The 21,124-nt window shown below is 37.7% G+C and overlaps 1 protein-coding gene across 5 annotated transcripts in view; it reads right to left on the bottom strand.

Annotated features, from left to right (window-relative positions):
* LOC121329177 (TBC1 domain family member 1-like) overlaps positions 1–20,582 on the bottom strand; it is an 87,770-nt gene extending 67,188 nt beyond the window's left edge. For 3 of the 5 annotated variants that reach the window (XM_041274605.1, XM_041274614.1, XM_041274623.1), the window contains exons 1-2: positions 20,328–20,582; positions 17,365–17,858 (exon numbers count right to left, since the gene is read on the bottom strand). In XM_041274605.1, coding sequence (XP_041130539.1) covers positions 17,365–17,832 — 468 coding nt within the window. In that variant the 5' untranslated portion in view covers positions 17,833–17,858; positions 20,328–20,582. Of the gene's footprint in view, positions 1–5,404; positions 5,658–17,364; positions 17,859–20,327 lie in introns of those variants that run through there. The other 2 variants (XM_041274633.1, XM_041274642.1) reach the window with 2 other exon arrangements.
* Positions 20,583–21,124: the final 542 nt, after the last annotated feature.

Here is a 21,124-nt window from a genome sequence, read left to right as displayed (position 1 = left end):
AGACTTTTTTGGCCAATCCCAAATATGTTATGTTTTACTGGTGCCACCTGTGTAGTACTGGAACTTGAACATCAGGGTGTTCAATCACAGTCTTGCAGGGCTATTCCACTTTACGTTTACATTATACAATTAATTACTCCAGGGTCTGGATTTCATTGGTTCAATTAAACAATTTAGAACTTGGTTGGAACAATGACCAGGAGTAGAAAGACCCATGCTGCATACAGAACTGCTATGTTTAAACCATGCGTTCCTATCTAGAAAGACAGCAGAAAAACACATCTTCCAGCTATGCTAATGGTGACTATATGTTCACCCTCCCTAAATGAAGAACAGGCAGGTTGTTGTTGAGGCCTTGTTTCAGGAGGTTTTAAAGCTGATCCAAACATTTGTATGGTTAACACACTTAAATCACACAGCAAATAAAGCCTTCTTACTACAAACTCTGGGTCTGGGTGGTAGCTCAACTCATTTGGAAATCACGTTTGATAGACCAAGCCCTTTATGAACTTGCTGGCTATGAATGTAAAAGAAGCATTCTTCATATTGTTGTTTACACAATTATTCACATCAAATTTTAACTTCAAGAAAAAAAAAAAAAAAACACTTACAAAAATGACTCTCCCACACCACTTCAAATTAAATAAAATTAATAATTCACTACAGAATAATAGCATTCATTTTTAAACTTTGGTTAGATAGTTAATTAGTACACCAAAGTATTATTTTATTGAAATTAAAACTGATGCAGTTTAGTTGTGTCGTCTAACCTTGGGTTAACTACACACAAGGCTTTTTTAAAGCCAAAGGTGTTGAAAGATTTCCTTAGAAAGCCAGTGAAGCATGCATGCAAGGGTCACTGTTTGCTCACCCTAAGATGTGTGGGTTGCATTTGGCTGTGTTTAATGTTATATTGAGAATGTATGACGTGCCAACAGGAAGAGACAGCCCCTCAAAATAACCACATAACCTCAAAACAAACATTTTCTCATGTATCTTCCTCAAATGAAACAAAACAGTAATTAGGCTGCTGGTCTGTCACCAAGAGAAAGTTTTACAGTTTGCTGTTCCCTTGAATAATCCATCCATTATCATTAAACACTTAATCCTTTACAGGGTCATGGGTGAGCTGGAGCCTAACCCAACAGACACAGAGCACAAGGCAGGTCTACACCCTAGATGGGACACCAGTCCATTGCAGGGCATCACACACACACACAGAGAGCAATTTAGAGTGACCAATCAACCTGAGCAGCATGTCTGTGGACTGTGGGAGGAAAGTGGAGTACTTAGAGAAAACCCATGCAGACATGGGCAGAATATGCAAACTCCACACAGACAGGTCCCTAGGCTGGAATTGATCCCAGGACGCTCACCCTAGCGCTATGAAGCATATGGCTTCAGCTCCAGGGCTAATCAGCTTTTTCCCTGTTTTTTGTGAGGAGGGACACATGGGTAGGACCACTTAGGTCCTGCTGCATTGTTTGAGTGGAAACAGCCATGGTTGCCACCGTTAAAGGTTTCTGTGATTGGGGCTGCTGTAGCACATGTTACTTGACACATATGCTATAGAAACTATACTATAGAAAACAGTCTAGGTTTAGGTCAGTCCTTTTACAGACAGTCCAATTATTAAAGGTCCCGCGCTCTGGCTGGGAGACATTATGCATGAGTAACATTTCATTTCTACAGGGGCACAAGGTCACTGACTTAACATGCCAGTTCATCATCTAATCAAAACTTCCTGCATTTTCACTCATTTCTCCTAAGAGCCATACAAAAATGTCCAAACTGTAATTCTGAGTGGAGTCATGGTAATGTATGCGACTGAAATGGAATGAGAGGTTACTGTACATCATATTGAAGGAACTGTTAGTATAATTTGTTTAAAAATGAACTAATGAAGAAACCATGCTACTCAACATTCTATTTAATCAGCAAAATCTTCAGTTGTTATTCCAAAACACTATATCAAGTCAGTCTGGGGCTGCTGGTACAGCAAATACTCTTTCTTATCAGGGATGCCATTCTGAGGGTGAGAAATGCCAGAACCTTCTATTGTTATTGTAGTTCCCCTACTAAATGCTGGGCACTAAATTCCAATTTCCTACACATTGGACCCTGAATCTATTTTGTATACCGAGAATCAAAGAAAACGTATCACTGTTATAACACATTTATTTAAAAAAATAATAATAAGGTATATAAATGAACATTGACAAAATGTTTTTGGTTTCTTTTTAATCACTGGATCATTCATCCTTGTCCATGACACACTTGAGTGACTATGACTGAAGCATATGTACTTAATCACCTAATTAGTGAGACAGTTGATTGGACACTGGATATGGAGTGATTTCAGCTGTTGAATTGCAAGCTTGAATAAAATAAAGAAAATCACAGAAAAAAACCAATACAACACGTCTGTCAAGAGAGCTGCGCCTTCGTGCAATCGGCATGTTGGAGGCTGGACTAGGGCAGCGTGCTGTGGCTCGCCGTCTTGGGTGCTAACAGCTAGCAATTTCAAACCTGGCGAGATGGTATAACCAGACACACTCTGTCAATGATAGGCATTGAACTGGGAGACCAAGAGTCACAACACCTGCCAAAGACCGACAGATCATTTTGCAGCATCTTCGTGATGTCAGTTGTTAATCAGCACAAGAAAAAGTCACTGCACCTGCTCTAAAACAGAGTTTGTTATTTTTAGATCACATCGAGTGAATTTTATCCAAATGTAAGTGATGACTTTCTTTTGATGCTCAAATATAAGTGATGAGTTTCTTTTGATGCTCAAAAGTAAGTGATGAGTTTCTTTTGATGCTCAAATGTAAGTGATGAGTTTCTTTTGAAGTATATTTATTGCTCTAATAGTTTACAGCAGTATCCACAGTGCTTTATACTTTTTCTATGTCCAGAACAGATTACATAATCATTACTTGATTTTGTCTTTCAACCTTTTTCAGTCTTGTAAGAATGTTGCTGAAGTGTTCCTTGGCCAGAGTGCAATGGGCTAATGATGTCATCAACTTTCCACCAAGTTGTATAGTTATATAATGTGAGTATTTAACTGTGTAAAGTCTCCATTAGTACCTCTATACAAAGAACATGTTGCACTGTGATTGGTTAGTGATGACATACTGAGACCTCTGTGATATGGAAGGAAAGGCCTCAAAATGAATGAGTCAGTTTCCATCCCATATCAGCAGTATGGGAAATGAGATAATACTATGCTAGATCCTTTTCGTAACAGAAGTTACTATAGAGTATGTGGCTACCTGACTTATTTAATTACAGATCATGCAGTACTGTTACAGGGAGCTTTACTAGATGCCTATACATTTGCTCTCCATTATTCTGTATAGGTGCCTTGATCTGAATGTGTCCAGTCAAATACAAAACCACGAAACCCAGGTAGAAAAAAAAACAAAAAACAATTGAACACATTGAGAAATACTTCTAGTTGAATATGTTTGTCACTTAATTTAATATGTTTTTTTTTTTTTGTATTTCTCACTGAACAAACATATTGCACAAATTAGTAACATTCTAAATAATTAAAGAGGAGGTTGCATGGGTACAAAGACTGGGTTAGAAAAGCACTGTGTAAATGCTAGAGACTGGGAGTCGACACACTGTCATGGGAGGGTTATTGTAATGCTCTTAATAAAGTCACTGTGATGTAAATGTTCTCACATATACCCCATTATCAGATGGCCAAAAGGAATGCATTTAAAGCTTTGAAGTTCAATGAGCAAAGATGTTATCAGGGCTTTTTTCTTACCAACAGCCACAGGGTTACATAGCCAACAACTTACAGGTTTTTTTGGACCCATGAAATAGTTAGGCACCCGTTTATCTCTTTTCCTGCATGTTCTTGGTCTAGAGTTTTGAAAATCTAACTGATTACAACCATTTGCCTTTACTGTACCACCTTGGAATCACAAATCTAGCAATCGGATAAAAGGTCCCCCTTGCAAAGGGTTTCTTAATTCCTCAGATGACCATCTACTGTACCAGAAACAGAGAGGTTTAGACTAGACAAACTGCCAGTCAGGCTGCTATCCAAATCCTCAGCTATTACAACTATAAACGAAAGGCAACATATTCGCTGCACTCTTTTTAAAATGGGCCAGTGGAAGATGTGAAAGGTGTTATTAATTAGAACTCTGCCTTCCTCTAGCCCTGCTGACAAATCAGAAAGTGCATAAGACAAAAATAAATGTAAAATTTCAACAAGAAAACAAAGGAATGTATTTTAAATTTGAAATTTAGATTTTGTTTAGGGAGATTCTCTTTAATACATTATGAATTACTTCTGTTTCGAGAGGGATGAGGAAGAATACTCTTTTTGTTTGCTTTGACAATGATGGTTTTCAGGCAGTTTTCTGCATTGTCCAACATCAAAACAAATGTTTTATTAGGTCATAATATTTTTTTTCAAAATTAACTGTACCTAACAAAACAATTACACCATGCAAATCCACATCAATATGTAGTTTTAGAAAACACACGGACTTATTTATTCTAAAACGAGACTGGCAACTGCACTAAACAATAATAAATAAATAAATAAACAAACAAAACGCTGTGTGGGGATCTTGCTTTCAGACAGCACTGTACTTTCTTCATCTCAAGAGTGACAGATTTTATACGCTGTATAACATGAGATGATATTTAATTCAACTTAAGTTCTGTGCTGTGTCTGCATAGCCCTCCCCATATCTGCAGCCCTTAAAAAACAAAGGCTTGCTTCTGGTTTTCATCCACATTGATGCTAGATCCATAACACTGAAGGTGACCTTTCTCTTGATGTGGAATGCAACAGGGCTGCTGTTTCAAAAGCAGGCACCCAGACTACACTTTTGTTAAACTTTTAGTCATATGAAGAAACATGTTTTTCCAACACATTACAGTAACCACCAAACCAATAGTGTTTATCTAAACTACAAAGATGCTGGCTGTCTTCAATCTTGATGTGATACATAACCATGTTTTGTTTTGTTGCATTAGCACATGCAGCATGAGTGTAACTTGCAGGGATTAATTTTAACCATACTGGAAATAGGTGTTGCTTGCATTCCACTTCCAAGCAGTTGAAGTGGTCTAATAACTCTGTAAGGTCTGCCTATATACTCTTGGTTCAGGGTAATATAGAAACATGAAATGTCTATCAACTGTTGGATGGACGAAATACTGACAAAAAACGCTCTCCAGTATTTATTCCCTTGTGATGTTTTTGTGAAAGGAAACTTTTACAAAGTTTGCGAGATAGTAATTTCAGTTGTACGTTCCTTGTTCCTAGTTGAGTAACCGCAGTTGGATTTCATTTCGCGATTTAATTGGCACACATTGTCACAGTTTCTAGCAACAGTAAGGACTGGTGTGAGCAAGAAATTCTTACCTTGGCCACCCAGCTGAACAACGGTGACATTTCCCAGCTTGGGTAAAACTTACTCTTTGTAGTATTCTCCTCCAGATTTCACTTCCAGAGTCTCACACCTAAAGTATTTTCAAAAGATCCCCTTCAGCTTAAACAGATGCAATGAAGGAATGTAGACAACGTTTGCTTTTCTCCAAAACCAAACTAAAAACAGTCCGCCCCATCCTTCCAAGCAGCGTGCTCACTTTCCAGCTTCCAGAGAGGCTATGATATCATCAGCTTCTCTTCCTAGTTCCCTCCCTCTTCCTCGCTATTTCACAGACAGTCTTTCAGTTGAGCCCTTATCCACAGTTCAGACGGGGGAGGCGGCTGAGGTATCTTTAGCATAGCCCCTCCCATTCAGAAAAGCCGTAGCAACACAAGTGGCCGTGTGGAGTAGACAGGAAGCTTGCGAAACTAGCAGAGGGTTTCGTTGTGAAAAACAAAGGAAAGAAGGTAGAATTTAAAGTGTGCAAGTACTGTCGAGTTAGTACATATTTTGACGGAAAAAAAACGCTCAAGCACTTTGAAAAGTAACTGAAAACACTAATTTCATACACTATATTAAAAACGAAAATAAAAAAAAATAGCTAAAAGATAAGCACCGAAAAATACCATTAATAAAACCCGAAAAACAGAAGCCCTAATTATAACTGCTCTTAGGTAAAGTTGCTCTTACTTACTTATCTACTTTATTTTGCTCTTACTTGAATTTAATCTTATTGTACGTATTATTATCTGTATTATGATATTCTATAATGCGATATTTTATAACATTATAACATGATATTTTATAATGCAATACTTTGTACTGTGATACTTTGTAACAATTATAAGTTGCCCTGGATAAGGCTGTCTGCTAAGAAATCAATTAATTAATTAATTAATTAATAATAATAGACTGTAATCGGTTCTACAGATTCAGATATCGTTTTTTTCTTCTTCAATCAGCATTTTATTATTGCAATCTACTCTAACATACTCTGACATTCATATATCCATGTATTTTAGATATTTCTTTTCAACTAAATATTTAATATCAGAATCTCCAATTATATTTGGTATAATAATTGAATTATGCTCTATAAAATAAGACGTGTTCTACCATTTCATATAATGCTGTCCACAGAATTATAGTTTTAGTTCAAACAGTAAGCCATCGCCTTTTCAATCCTTAGGGAATTTCAGGGTTGGTGCCAAACATCTCGCGCTGGCCCGTTCAACACCTTGTCTGCAGTTGCCTTCCTATTTTTATGACAATGAATCTCGAGCGATGACCTATGATGCTGTTTTGACCACTTGTGTGCTGAGTCATCATGTTTGCCAAGCTGTTTTCACTTCTGTGGTAAAGCAGCAGTGCTCTGAATATGGAAGCACCTGCCAAGGAAGCAGCTATTATTAGCCCTCTGAAGTCTGGTCTTCAGCATTGAGAGGGGAACTGTATTGCAAAGGGAAGATGCAGGCTTCTCTACGTGCATTTCAAAAGGTTTCGATGCATGTTTTGGATAATTGCATTTTTAGTTGTAATATGAGCTCTCAAACTAAACTGCTCTCTGGACAAGGTTTCACAAACCCACTATCCAATTATTGAACTATCTACTTGTATCTAAGCTTAGTATGGAGGGGAGGCACATTTAGCTCAGCATGCAGCCTGGATCACAGGGTTTAAAAGAGTTACAGAAGCAGTTAGACTGCAAGAACTAGCGCCCCAATGTTCTGTTATTTTCATATCAGTTTGTAATGCTGTTGTTTAGTTGTTGGGTTTAAAAGATGCAAAGAAAATGTACCAGTCATTGGTTTATAATGTGTTGACTTGGACACAGTTCAACTTTGTGAATGAATAGTTGTAAAGGATGGCTCAATATGATTCTGCATTAATGTTGACAACAGCCTAGCAAAAACATAATCAGAATGAGAGCCCTAGAGAGGTATTTTTTGTGAGCATTAGTAATAATTACAGTTGCAATTCTTGCTAATTGAAATTGACTTTGGACAACTATGACAGCCAATTTATATAGCAGTATTATTGTGCTTTAGAAATATTTAAATTAGCTCTACCTTGTGCACACTGTACAAGTCAGTAGAACAGATTCACGACCCATTAAGTGCCATTGTCCTCATTTGAGGAGAGGCTAATTTATAATGTTTTGGAGCCTTTTTAACTGCCATCCTCTACCTGTTATTTTAATTTCCCCTATAACTTACTCTAATTTTGTTTACCGCAAAAGTGAAGTCGAAATGTAACTGTTATTTCAACAAATATAGCCCTTCAGGCGCTTTTAAGAAGCCTCAATAGAAAATAAGAAACTGAAGCCTAAAAATGATCCATTTCTTGGTGTCTTCCTTCCCACAGTCATGATAAAGCCACTCCATTTTCTATGTGTTGTGCTTCTTAGCCGGCGTGAAATTCCACTGCTCTGATTACAGGTGTGTCTAACTTGACTCTTGACTGTCCTAAAAATAGGACGCAGCAGTTTCTAGCTAAAACAAAGGATTTCAGTCTTTTTTTCTGTGAAGAAATATTAATTTAAAAAGTATCAAGTTACATAAATAAAGTTTGTTCTGCTTTTTTCAAAGAAAAATGTATTTGGTACTTAATGGTTTAGAGGACATTTATTTGCAATAAAAGTACAATACTGGCCAACAAAACTGTAAAAAAAAGAATATATATATATATATATATATATATATATATATATATATATATATATATATATATATATAGAGAGAGAGAGAGAGAGAGAGAGAGAGAGAGAGAGAGAGAGAGAGAACTGCAGTGTACAAAATTGAAGGCATATGAAAGAAACAGTTTTAAAAAAATGTGCACAAAAGGTTCAAAAGATTAAAACATCTTTTATTTTAAGGATGTTTTGAGCAAAAGCCCTTCTTCAGCTGTTTAAAAAGAAAAGTAAACACAGTGCAGTAAACTTGTTATTATTCAAGATTTGTAATTATACAAAAATTCTGTGGATGGTGTCAAGAGTATATAATAGAATGTTCATTCCCAGAGGTTCCAAAGTTCCCAGTTTGAAGATAAACTCTTGTTCCTTTTGTTTCCGAGCAACATTTGTTCCAAAAAAAAAAAACCAGAACAGCATGTCTTTGGACTGTGGGAGTAAACCGGAGTACCTGGAGAAAACCCATGCAGACACAGGGAGAACTCCACACAGACAGACCCCTGGACCCTGGCACTGTGAGGCACCACCATGCCACCCACTGTTCAGGGTTTTTAGATGTAAAATAAATACATCAATTAAAAGCATGTGTTAAGTCTAACAAGTCACTTGCTCCACTGAATTTTATTTCACTTTAAAAGCTGAAAGTTATATAAAAACACAGACAGTTTTAACTTCTAGCACTGAAGCAAATATAAAAAATGCCCGTACCTATTTTTAGATCTTTGAGAAAATAAACAGCCCCTTTAGTACACTGTGCCACTGATGCACAGTTTTAGAAATGTGCACATCTCTGCCATAATTGTTACGTAGTGCTGTTCATTTTCACAGACATTTTCATGCATAGAAAGTTTTTATAAAATCTTTACATTGGCTACAATGCAGCTGTTACTTTGTAACTGTAGATTACTTCAATAAGCCTTTGTGAGCTAAATATCCGAATAAAGTCAAATGCGTACGGTAACTTTTGCCATGGTGATCGTATTTTGTATTGCTGTGTAATAAATAAGAAAGATAGGCCAGCTCAGAAGTTATTGTTGGTCACACTAACAAAGATGCACAATCAGTATGAGTATTACTTTGTTGTCCCTTATTATAGTTCACTTTACTGCCACTACATGCACTCTGCACTTCAGCCTGCATATGCAAACACGTGGCATACTGCCAGCTAGCACATCCTGAACAACAGTCAGACGGACAGCTGTTTAAACAATCCTGACGTCATAATGCCCTCATGTCTTAAACCTGCCTGCTTCTCCTTGTTGTCGGCTGATGAAAGAGGTCAGTGCTGTCTGCAGTCATTAGAAAGTTACCCTGCTGCTACAGAAAAAAAACAAAAAACTTTCCTAAACAAATACAAGTGTTGACCTGAACTGTTCTCTTTCCCAGTGGCCATGTAGTTGCCATGTTTGGTTATTTAATTGGACTCTTTGTATAACAAGGTTATGAAAACGAGTTGATTTCAACAGTGCAAGTTTGTTAAAGTACAGGAAGAACAGCTACACTACACACCAAGACAAACCCACTTCTACTGTAAAAACTATCCCAGCATGAAGTGGGCAGTTCAGTTTAGTTTATTCACTCTGTGCTCACCAGGGACAGCACAGTTGTATTCATAGTTCCAAGCACTTCAAAGAAAGACCCAATTAGTGAATATAATGACAATGCAACAATAAAAGAATTAGAGGTAGTTACTATACACCTAGAGACTTGGGCAATCACTGTACTTAGTGGGTTAGAATATTACAATTACCAGATTGGAGAATACTGTACGTATCCAATATTTGTAAATTATAATTTTTTTAGCTTTAATTTAGATTTTAGTAAATATACAAATATTTGTTGGTCACCTAGTCTGATTACTGCAGCCCATAAGAATGAGTAAAACTGCAACACAAAGTCATGAGGCACCAGGAAAAGGCAGGCACTTTTAATCCATAGTGTGACCTTTCAGATACCTGCATATTCCAATGAAACTGAAATGCAAGAAAAGAATCCAACTATCTTTAAAAAAGCGGGAACTACAATAATCCTTGGTTAGCACTCCTTCAAGGCTTTGTATATGAATGAGGACAGTGTTGGGAAGGGCATCTACTGTATGATTAGATTCACATAAATTAGGTCAGAAGCCAGAGGGCTCTATTCATCTCTGGTTTTGGTATTGTTATGGCTCTTAACTAAAAATACCTCCATCTGGTTGGGGTGTAACGATACCCCAAGGTAACGCAATCACGGTACAATACGTACTGGTCAAGGTGGCCACAGAATAGCATCACAATACAAGCGATGGTCCTGAATCTTCTACTTTATTATTTCATGTGTGTAATGAAATGCAAAACTTAAACAAGAAGATTGTAGTCATACCAAATATGATTTTATACAAATTTGTCTAAAATATACATCAGTTCTTCTTAGTTTCAAATTTTGCTTTACAACATTGTTTATCTCGTTGATAGTTATTTATTTGAATAGTCGTGTAGGCTCAAACTGAATTCCTTCCCTTGGAAACCTTTTATAACTATTTAACTCTTACTAATAATAAGAGCAACAAGCTGCATTTAACACCAGTTTAGTACAATAACAGCTTGTCGAGATTGTTGCCACAATAGCTCTTTGTTTAGCATATGATGGCTTTTTCGTTAAAAAAAAAAAAAAAAAGCATTCTATAATAAGCTAAACAAAGTATCTGTGTCGTGTTATTTTCAGGTATGTGGTAAAAAGTGGCACGCAGCGCACTGTGCCTGCTTGCGCATGCCTAAACAACTTCCACTAAGAAAGCAGGGACGTGCCCATTCAAATCTGCTATGTTATGCTGTTTGTGGGGTTTTTCTTTTTAGAGAAATTGATTGTCTGTTTCCAGTGTAAGTTTGCAAAAAAAAGTATAATTAATGGTAAATGCACCTCTGTTTGACAATAGGAAAACACCAATCAGATCACAATTGAGTTACCAAAATCTGATAGCCTACCACTTTCAATCTGACATCATATAATTTTCCCCAGATATTCAATCCCAGGGTCACTGTGTTTGGGATGCCAGAGGATGTGGGGTTAAAGCGTTATCGTCTCACTCCCCAGGTCATCCTAGACCTAATAGCTGAATTGAGGGATGAGCTAGACGCCCGCGTCAATCTAGAAAGTGTAGTGTTCTCTGCACTACTTAACCTCTGGTTCCTTTCAGACCACAGTTGGAATGTGTGGAGGGATAGCCCAATTCATTTTTTCTAGTGCTAGGAAAATTTGTGGATGTCTTGCTGAAAAGGGCAAGCTCATACATATAATTTCCTAAGGATACTCGCATAACTGATGTTGGCTGAGGCTTTTCCAAACAACTGTTTCATGCTGAGTGACCTCAGCTGTAAGGACTCTCAGCTTCTCAGAAGCTGCCCTGACTCTGACATATTATTTTAAAATGCAATACAATTTTTGATTTCCAGAGGGCGCTGGTACCCAGTGTTTTACAATGCTGCTGAGATTATTATTATTATTGTTATTATATATTGTTGTTATTTATTTCTTAGCAGATGCCCTTATCTATGGCGACATACAGTTGTTGCAAAATATCACAATACACAGTATCACGTTGCAAAATATCACAATACACAACATCACATTGCAAAATATCACATTACACAATATCACATTGCAAAATATCACATTACAGATAAAAGCAGTTATAAAGTACAGTAAAATCAGTAGATAGTAAGATCAAATACAAATAAGAGCAAACTAAAGACTATAGAAAATAATTATATTTAACAGCAAATTTGACTAAGAGCAAGTAGTAAGTATAATAAATGGATAAGAACGATTTCAAATAAGAGTAATTACAAAAAACATAATGTAAAGTAATACATGTAAAATAAAAATGTTCTTAGAACAAAAAGTTTAAAAAAGCAGTTGATATGACATCAAAAGCTACTTACTGTTTTAATATCAGTATTAAATATACACTATTAAATATATCAAACATTTCCACCCCTCTGATACCACCCATTGACAGCTGGGCACATTAACCAATAAAAACACATACACTGCAGCTCAGCAGGAGGGCTTTTCAATATCTCCAGGCACAGAATCGTCCTCAAGTCTGAATAACTGCTTATTCGTTGCAGCGTTTTGTCAGTTTTTTTTAAGATAATATTTTAGTCTTATTTTACAGTTGTGTCAATAACATGTTTCGAGTGTCTGTGGTATGAGTTCAGATGAAAAAGGCTGTCCAGATGACTAATGCAGCTGGCATTTCCACCCCCGTTTCTACCACTTCCTGTTACTTTGATATTAAATCTTGCTGCAACAGTTCATACGTCCTTTAGAAGTGTGGCTATGGTTTACAGAAAGGCTTTCCATTGCATTATATAGGAAGCACAATGGGGTTAATAAGCCAGTAATATATTAATTCTGATTTGGAATTAATTAACATAGTTAATTAATTCAGTATCAGCAGTAAGTGCTTAAAATATCAGCAAAGCACTTTGGTAAACAATCTGAATCTGTCCACTTCTTAGATTGTCCTTCAATGCTTAAGCATGGTTAAATACACAGAAGATATTAATGAGATTAGGGATTAGTACTTGCATTTGCATCAGCAAAAAACTAGAGCATTCATTTAAGACAGCACTGGTTTGATGAAGAGAATGGGAGGGATGCATGACCATTATACAGTACAGCCTGCAAGAACCTGGGATTGGAAATCTGCAGAAAAGTTTGAGTTGACAGAGTCCTCCCTTTTCTATCTAACATCATGGAATGTGTGCAATCTTATGCCTGCCAACCGAACACATATTTCAGTCCCTCTATCCAAGCCTCCCGGATCTGTTGTCTTGACCATTGTGGCAGAAACTAACTTGCAACAACATTTTTTTTATATTAAAATATATGTATTAATTACTCATGTGATGGACAGCCCAATTACACAAAAGTGTGTTTTACAATACTCCCAGAATACACTCGGCAAGTACTGTGTGTCACTGAAACACAATGTAAAACAGCCTCTATTCCCAATCGTGTACTGAAGAATATACAGAATCTCACAGTCACCCTGAAACCAGTATATAGAGGTTAAACGCAACTATCTAACTGGACAGATTTAGTTTTGCATTCTGCTGCATGTTATCAACCCACTGTTTTATTTCAAAGGAGTCAGTTCTGAAATGCACCACCAGGTGGCACATTGCAATTAAGAGGAACAACCTGCCAGCTCCCAAATGCAAAGGATAAAAACCCTGACCTATTTTAATACGAAAATAATATTTACACTGCCCAACCTGCCCACCAACAGCTGAATGTCAGCACACAACCATATACAGAAATCAATGGCATTGCACCAAGCATGCCACAGAAGTCCAGCACAATGCATGTTCTTGCAGTAAGTAGCAGGTTCCAGCTATAGCTTAGCTCTTCAGAAGATTATTACTGGTGGGTGAAAGGCCTGCAGCTGCCTTGTGAATACAGCAAATACACTGCAGTGCCATGACACAATATTAAATACAATTCGATTTTCTCAACCCCATCCATTCACACATATCAAGTATTTCCCAATGGTATTGATCATTTTTATGCTGTCAGTTATCTATTGAATTATTATTATTATTATTATTATTATTATTATTATTATTATTATTATTAGCCATTTGTCAGACACTTCTATCCATGGTGATTACAGAGACTAGAGGGTGTTAGGTGAGGATCAAAAATAATACTGAGATTTCTCATCAACAAGTGCTGCTACAGAGCCACTTCCAAAGACCTTGTTTGTCTTATGTCTCGCCGGAAGGACGGAGCACAAGGAGGTTAAGTGCCTTGCTCAGGATCCATATTGGATTCATATGAAGTAATGAGCATTATACACCTTAAAACAGTTATTGTCCCATGGGTAGATGCCTTTTGAATCACTTTGAATGGTAACATACATTCCCAGCAACCTTAGCAAAGCGATCCAGTCCAATATAAAAACTTCACACATTTTAAAAATGTGTTCATACATTTACCATGTTTGCTATCCTCTGAGTTGGACAGCAGTGCCTACGTTTGGAACATATCATTAATTAAAGCTTGTGGTATATTTGTCAATTGCATTAGTAATGCATAACATTGCAGTGGTTGCTTCTAGTGCACAGAAATGCTGACTGATAACCAACAAGTTCTCTACTGACATAGGCTGCATATCACCAGCCACAGGAAACTATTGGCATGGCAACCAAGCAGCACTTCCGGTATGAAGGTTATTTTATAAAGCTGGTCTGAAACAAACACCCAACCACAAATAATGGAGAATCAGGATATATGTTCTGTACTGTTTCTTGATTAATGCTTACTGAAAATTGTTGAAATTATCTGAACTGGTCCTTCATATGACTTCATTGCGAATGAAGGTACTCAATTATACATATTATTGCATTATTTAAGATTGAGTTTTAGGATTATACTTACAATTATTAATCATTTTTAATACTTTAATTAACAACGACAATTCAAATGAAAAAAAGGAACCCTTTTCAAAGTGATGCACATAGCGGCATTTAAAGTCTGTGTGTGAACAATAAGCAAAACATACAGCAATAAACAAAAAAAGTAAGCCTTACCGACCACCACAGAAGTTGATGTTAAAATAATAATAATAATAATAATAATAATAATAATAATAATAATAATAATAATAATAACATTTAATTTTTTATAGCGCAATTTATACAGCACATATCAAATCGCTTTACAGTTTAAAACAATACACAGTGATATTAAAAATGGACACAAAGCAGGTTACACATTAAAACAAGGACACACAAGTTTAGCCCAGAAACAGAGGACACACAGCACCAGTACTGTACAACACACAAACAACCAGCCCTACACAGACTCAAATGACATTTTAAATAAATGTGTTTTTAGTTGCTTTTTAAAAATATCAACAGTATTTGAATCTTTTATTTTCTGTGTGAGAGCATTCCAGAGCTGGGTGCATTGCAACTGATGGCCCTCTTTCCCATAGACTAAAGACTAATTTCATTGCATCTATAATTTGATTTCCACCAAAAAGTGTGAGAGTACAGAAAGAGCTATTGACGTATTAGGTTTAGTTTGAGTGTCATCTGCATAAGAATGAAAACTAACTCCATTGTGTCAGATAATCTGGCCAAGTTGCAGCATATAGATATTACAGTAATATGTTCAGTACTGTGTATTGAAACATAGCCGTTGTTCTATGTCTTTTCATGCTATAGCTAATCATTCGTTATTCACCTCTCCCTGGAAATCTATTTGCAGTAGTGTGCTCTTTCTCTTCAGCTACTGCTACTTCCCAAGCACTTTAGAAAGATGTGATAGATCTGCACTGTATTGCTCTGCTGTATCCCTTACCCTGCATTGCTCTGCTATATCCCTTACCCTGCATTGCTCTGCTGCATCCCTTACCCTGCATTGCTCTGCTATATCCCTTACCCTGCATTGCTCTGCTGCATCCCTTACCCTGCATTGCTCTGCTGTATCCCTTACCCTGCATTGCTCTGCTGCATCCCTTACCCTGCATTGCTCTGCTGTATCCCTTACCCTGCATTGCTCTGCTGTATCCCTTACCCTGCATTGCTCTGCTGTATCCCTTACCCTGCATTGCTCTGCTGTATCCCTTACCCTGCATTGCTCTGCTATATCCCTTACCCTGCATTGCTCTGCTGCATCCCTTACCCTGCATTGCTCTGCTGTATCCCTTACCCTGCATTGCTCTGCTGCATCCCTTACCCTGCATTGCTCTGCTGTATCCCTTACCCTGCATTGTTTTGCTGCATCCCTTACCATAGTGCACTGCAGCTTGTCTTCTGATTTACTGCTCTTCAATATATCTGCAATCTTCAACCCTCCAAACACCAGCTTGACGATTATTAGACTGTCCATTAATCTAAATACTAAGAAATGTTGGTTGTACCTCATTTGGAGAGTTACGTTTAGGTCATTCCTGGTCTTTTATAATATATAACCAGAAACAGAAATACATATATCAGTACTTGATTTTGTAAAGAATGTTGCAGATTTTTCTCGAATGACCAATTCTGCAGTATTTAGAATACTTCACAGGGGTCTGTGGCAATAGCATCATTATTTGTCATAATAACACCTTACATTTTAAAATCCTTATCAATTAACTTGTGACTCGCTGCATTCACATTATAATACACTGGCCTTTGACAAACTCTAACAAATTCTAGGAACTCTCTGCCATAGACTAATACAGCGTGTTCATGCAGCTGAGTTACTCCCGAGCTCGCTCCGTACCATGCCCTCTCTTGTCCAAAAATAAATGCCAAGCAGACTATCACTGTGCATCACAACTGTTTAAATCAAAACAAATACTTATGAGGGCATTGACTATCAACTCGTCTTTTTATAGCTGAGCAACTAAGACAGGTCAGCTTATATTTGTATTTACATTTTACTGTGTAGATTGCCCTGTGCATCCATTTGTTACAAGTGTAATGTTTTTTTTATAAATGCTAAATTATAGTTGACAATCTTACTTTCAACCTAGAATAGGACTCATTCATTGTGAAGGCTATGACAAGCGCTGTTTAACACCAGTTTTACTTGATTTCTGTTTGAACGATGAATGACGGATGTGCTCATGACTGATAGATAAGTAATTTATTTAGAAATGCTTTTGTTTGAGTGGTTGTATGTATGTGTATGAATAGCTTTATATAGACAGGATGCCAGGTGCCAGGATCATATATCATAGATATGGATAGCTTGTGTTGTTGCGTATCACCAGCTCCACAAAACAAGTGAACGATTATAGAGCAACAGATGTGTTAATTGACAAGATCTTAAAATAATCTAAACTGAAAATAATCTTTGTGTTTCCAGGGGTCTGCTATTTGTCCATAGTTCTGCATCTAAATGTGAGTGAGGTGCAAGGGGTTACTGTAAGGGACTTAAGAAAACAGCATGAAAACAAACATGAATTATCAGCAAGCATTCCTCTAGACACTAGTCAGTTCTGGACACCTGACTAACACTACCCAGTACTGTATGTCCCTTTACCAGATTGCCAATACATCCAGGCGATCAATTGGATTTTGATTATAATTGCACAATACTTTCTAAAGAGGTGTCTACCTAGGTAGTTGTCAACATTGTAAACTGTAGCTAAAACCAGCAAGATGCCTGCCTGTGCAGACTACTACAGTTAGAACATTAAGAGCTCTTTTACCTTTGAAGATGAGTCAGGAAAGAGATAAAACGCAATGACCTTTCGAGTGCGTGTCATGCTTTACTTACCTTGGCTTGATCAGCAGACCGAAATACATAGCAGGTGCTCTTATTGCCTATAAGACCAGACCCTGGTTCTCTGATCAGACAGGCGAAGTAGCTCGGGTCATTGCTGTTGTGAATGAGTTTGTAGACACACTGGGGCTGATGTTCAAAGATGATATTGTAGTTTAAGGGGTCCCACTGCTGGCTGTGTCCGGCGTCCATTTCACACCACACCGCTGCCTGGGAGATGTAGAGCTTAACCCAGCGGGGTATCAATGCAGATCTGACTCCCTGGCTGCTGTGGCGTTGTATCTCTGCTACAATCCAAGGTAGCATGGGCATGGTGGTCAGGGTGTGCACAGGTAAGAAGCCCACCAGCTGCAGCCTGTAATGCAGAGAGTTCTTCTTGGGCTGTGCAGAGCTCAGTTCTGCCAATGATGATGGCTCTGTCCTCTGCCTCGCTTCAAAGGATAAGCCCCCTGTATCCATCATATTGAAGATCCTTCTAGCAGATGTTCCTGAGAATTATACAGTGTCTTTAGCGGCGCTCGTACCTCACATAGCAACCTCATCTGGTTAGTTGTTAAAGACAATTTTTTTTCTTCTATTGCTACAATCTCTGGGCGGAAATGTGCACGATCTTACAAGTATTGGGTGAGCCTAGTGTTAACATAGTATTGAGACACCATGAGAGCCCCAGTGCTTGGTGGAAGGAGAGGGTATCAGCTGTGCAGACAATGGCAAAGGGTACAGAGAAGTGATTCCAAACTGTTTGCTATTTATGTTTTCCCTATAGTCCCTGTTGCTTTTAAGATTAAAGTAGCTAACAACATAATTCCATAAACATTACCTTGTCTACACTTTCCCTTGTTAATAAGATTTCAAATAAGTAGGTTTAAAAGAAGCACATGTTAATATATATATATATATATATATATATATATATATATATATATATATATATATATATATAGTGCCTTGCAAAAGTATTCAGACCCCTGACCAATTCTCTCATATTACTGAATTACAAATGGTACATTGAAATTTCGTTCTGTTTGATATTTTATTTTTAAACACTGAAACTCAGAATCAATTATTGTAAGGTGACATTGGTTTTATGTTGGGAAATATTTTTAAGAAAAATAAAAAACTGAAATATCTTGCTTGCATAAGTATTCAACCCCCACACATTAATATTTGGTAGAGCCACCTTTCGCTGCAATAACAGCTTTAAGTCTTTTGGGGTAAGTATGTACCAGCTTTGCACACAGTGTCGGAGTGATTTTGGCCCATTCTTCTTGGCAGATTTGCTCCAGGTTGTTCAGGTTGGTTGGACGACGCTTGTGGACCGCAATTTTCAAATAGTGCCACAGATTCTCAATGGGATTGAGATCAGGACTTTGACTGGGCCACTGTAGGACATTCACCTTTTTGTTCTTGAGCCACTCCAATGTTGCTTTGGCCTTGTGCTTGGGATCATTGTCCTGCTGAAAGGTGAATTTCCTCCCAAGCTTCAGTTTTTTAGCGGACTGAAGCAGATTCTCTTGCAGTATTTTCCTGTATTTTGCTCCATCCATTCTTCCTTCAATTGTAACAAGATGCCCAGTCCCTGCTGATGAGAAGCATCCCCACAGCATGATGCTGCCACCACCATACTTCACTGTAGGGATGGTGTGTCTTGAAGCATGAGCAGTGTTAGGTTTGCGCTACACATAGTGCTTTGAGTTTTGGCCAAAAAGCTCTATCTTGGTCTCATCTGACCACAAAACCTTTTCCCACATCGCAGCTGGGTCACTCTCATGCTTTCTGGCGAACTCCAGACGTGCTTTCAGATGGTACTTTTTGAGTAACGGTTTCTTTCTTGCCACCCTCCCATACAGGTCAGTGTTATGCAGAGCTCTTGATATGGTTGACTGGTGCACCATTACTCCACTCCCAGCCATTGAACTCTGTAGCTCCTTCAAAGTGATTGTTGGCCTCTCTGTGGCTTCTCTCACAAGTCTCCTTCTTGTTTGAGCACTGAGTTTTGAGGGACGGCCTTTTCTTGGCAGTGCCTGGGTGGGGTGATGCAGCTTCCACTTCCTGATTATTAATCCAACTGTGCTCACTGGGATATCCAAACACTTGGATATTAGTTTGTACCCTTTCCCTAATCTTTATCTCTAACTTCTGTAGAATGCTCTTTGGTCTTCATTTTCCTTCAGATTCACAGCCTTACCAATGATCCTTCAACAGTGGGGTTTTTATCCAGAAAATGTGACAGTAACTTTGATGGTTCACAGGTAGAGGCCAATGGTAAGGTAATTGTGTCCTCGTTAGGGCAATTTCTTTCATGGGTACAAACTGGGAGCTTCCACAGCACAGGGGTTGAATACTTATTTTCTTAAAAATATTTCCCAACATAAAACCAATGTCACCTTAAAATAATTGATTCTGAGTTTCAGTGTTTAAAAATAAAATATCAAACAGAACGAAATTTCAATGTACCATTTCTAATTTGGTAATATGAGAGAATTGGTCAGGGGTCTGAATACCTTTGCAAGGCACTATATATATATATATATATATATATATATATATATAAATAATACATGTTTTAAATTAGTTCATTACTGTCTAAATTACCAATTTAACTTCTGTTATGGTCTGGTCAGCTCAGATCAGATTTTCAGTGCTTGTTCACAATGTTGACACCTGATCATTTTAGCTGAAGGTATAGTAAAAGGACTGGGTGCATCTGATTAGAGCTACAGTCAGCCAGCTAAGATATAACATGGACACACACCACATGTTATTAATTCCACAATGGAGCCATTAAGCATTGCCATAGCAACTGCAGGTTAAAGTGCAACAGTTGTGTATATAAAAGGCTCAAGAAAGTGCTTCAAATACAGTATGTGCAGCAGTTGTATGTCAAATAATATACAAAACATATTTCACACGTATAAAACTACATAATGCAAAAATCAACAAAAACATTTACTTACCGTAAATGAAACCCAAATGCTGCACCTGCTGATGAAAGAAATGTAAAACGAGAGGTAGATGAAACAGTGGTTTGTATTTACTAAATGGTCCTGTTCCACATCTGCAAGTTTCCTGGTTTTTCTGCACTTTATTCTGTACTGAACACTGAAGATTTCAGGAGAAAGCCGCCATGCAGCATCTTGTGGGTTGGTTCTCTGCAAAGCCGGTACAATGTGGTGAATGTTAGCTCCCTGAGACACTCAGAGCTGAATGCCACAAACAGCACAATCCTCCCCCTCATGCTGACAAGTCAGCAACACACACTGCGTGCAGGAAGCCAATGCGCTTCTATAAATACTGTCCTGACTACCTGCTGTCTCCCGTCTGACTAACTACACAGAAAGTTAGGGGCTTCTAAAGAAGCAAAGAGAACAAGAAATGTCTACTGCTGTAAATGTACACAACACAACATACAGAGGAACATATTTTTGGGTTCTTTACAGTCCCCTTTATTTAGAGATCCAGATAAGCCTGTGAAGGTATTGTACATACATATATGCATAGCCAGGGATACACTGAAAACTCTCTGAGTGTCAGAGCAGTGAACATGACAATTCAAATCTGTGTACTCCACTGTGCTGCAATAATGGGACGTAGCAGAATTTTTACACAAAGTATTAGGACACAGGGAAGTGCCACTAGAAAACATCTACTGTATGAAACAATGCTGTTACTGCCAGACAGTGATGTAAGAGTTTTTGTTTGGGTTGGAAAGATGGTGGATGCCTTGTCAAAACTGTATTGTTTGTTCATTAAT

Source organism: Polyodon spathula, chromosome 2 (genome assembly GCF_017654505.1).
Source record: "Polyodon spathula isolate WHYD16114869_AA chromosome 2, ASM1765450v1, whole genome shotgun sequence".
Classification (NCBI taxonomy): Eukaryota; Metazoa; Chordata; class Actinopteri; order Acipenseriformes; family Polyodontidae; genus Polyodon; species Polyodon spathula.
Note: the sequence above shows the minus strand (reverse complement) of the source record. Positions and strands in the feature narration are given on the sequence as shown.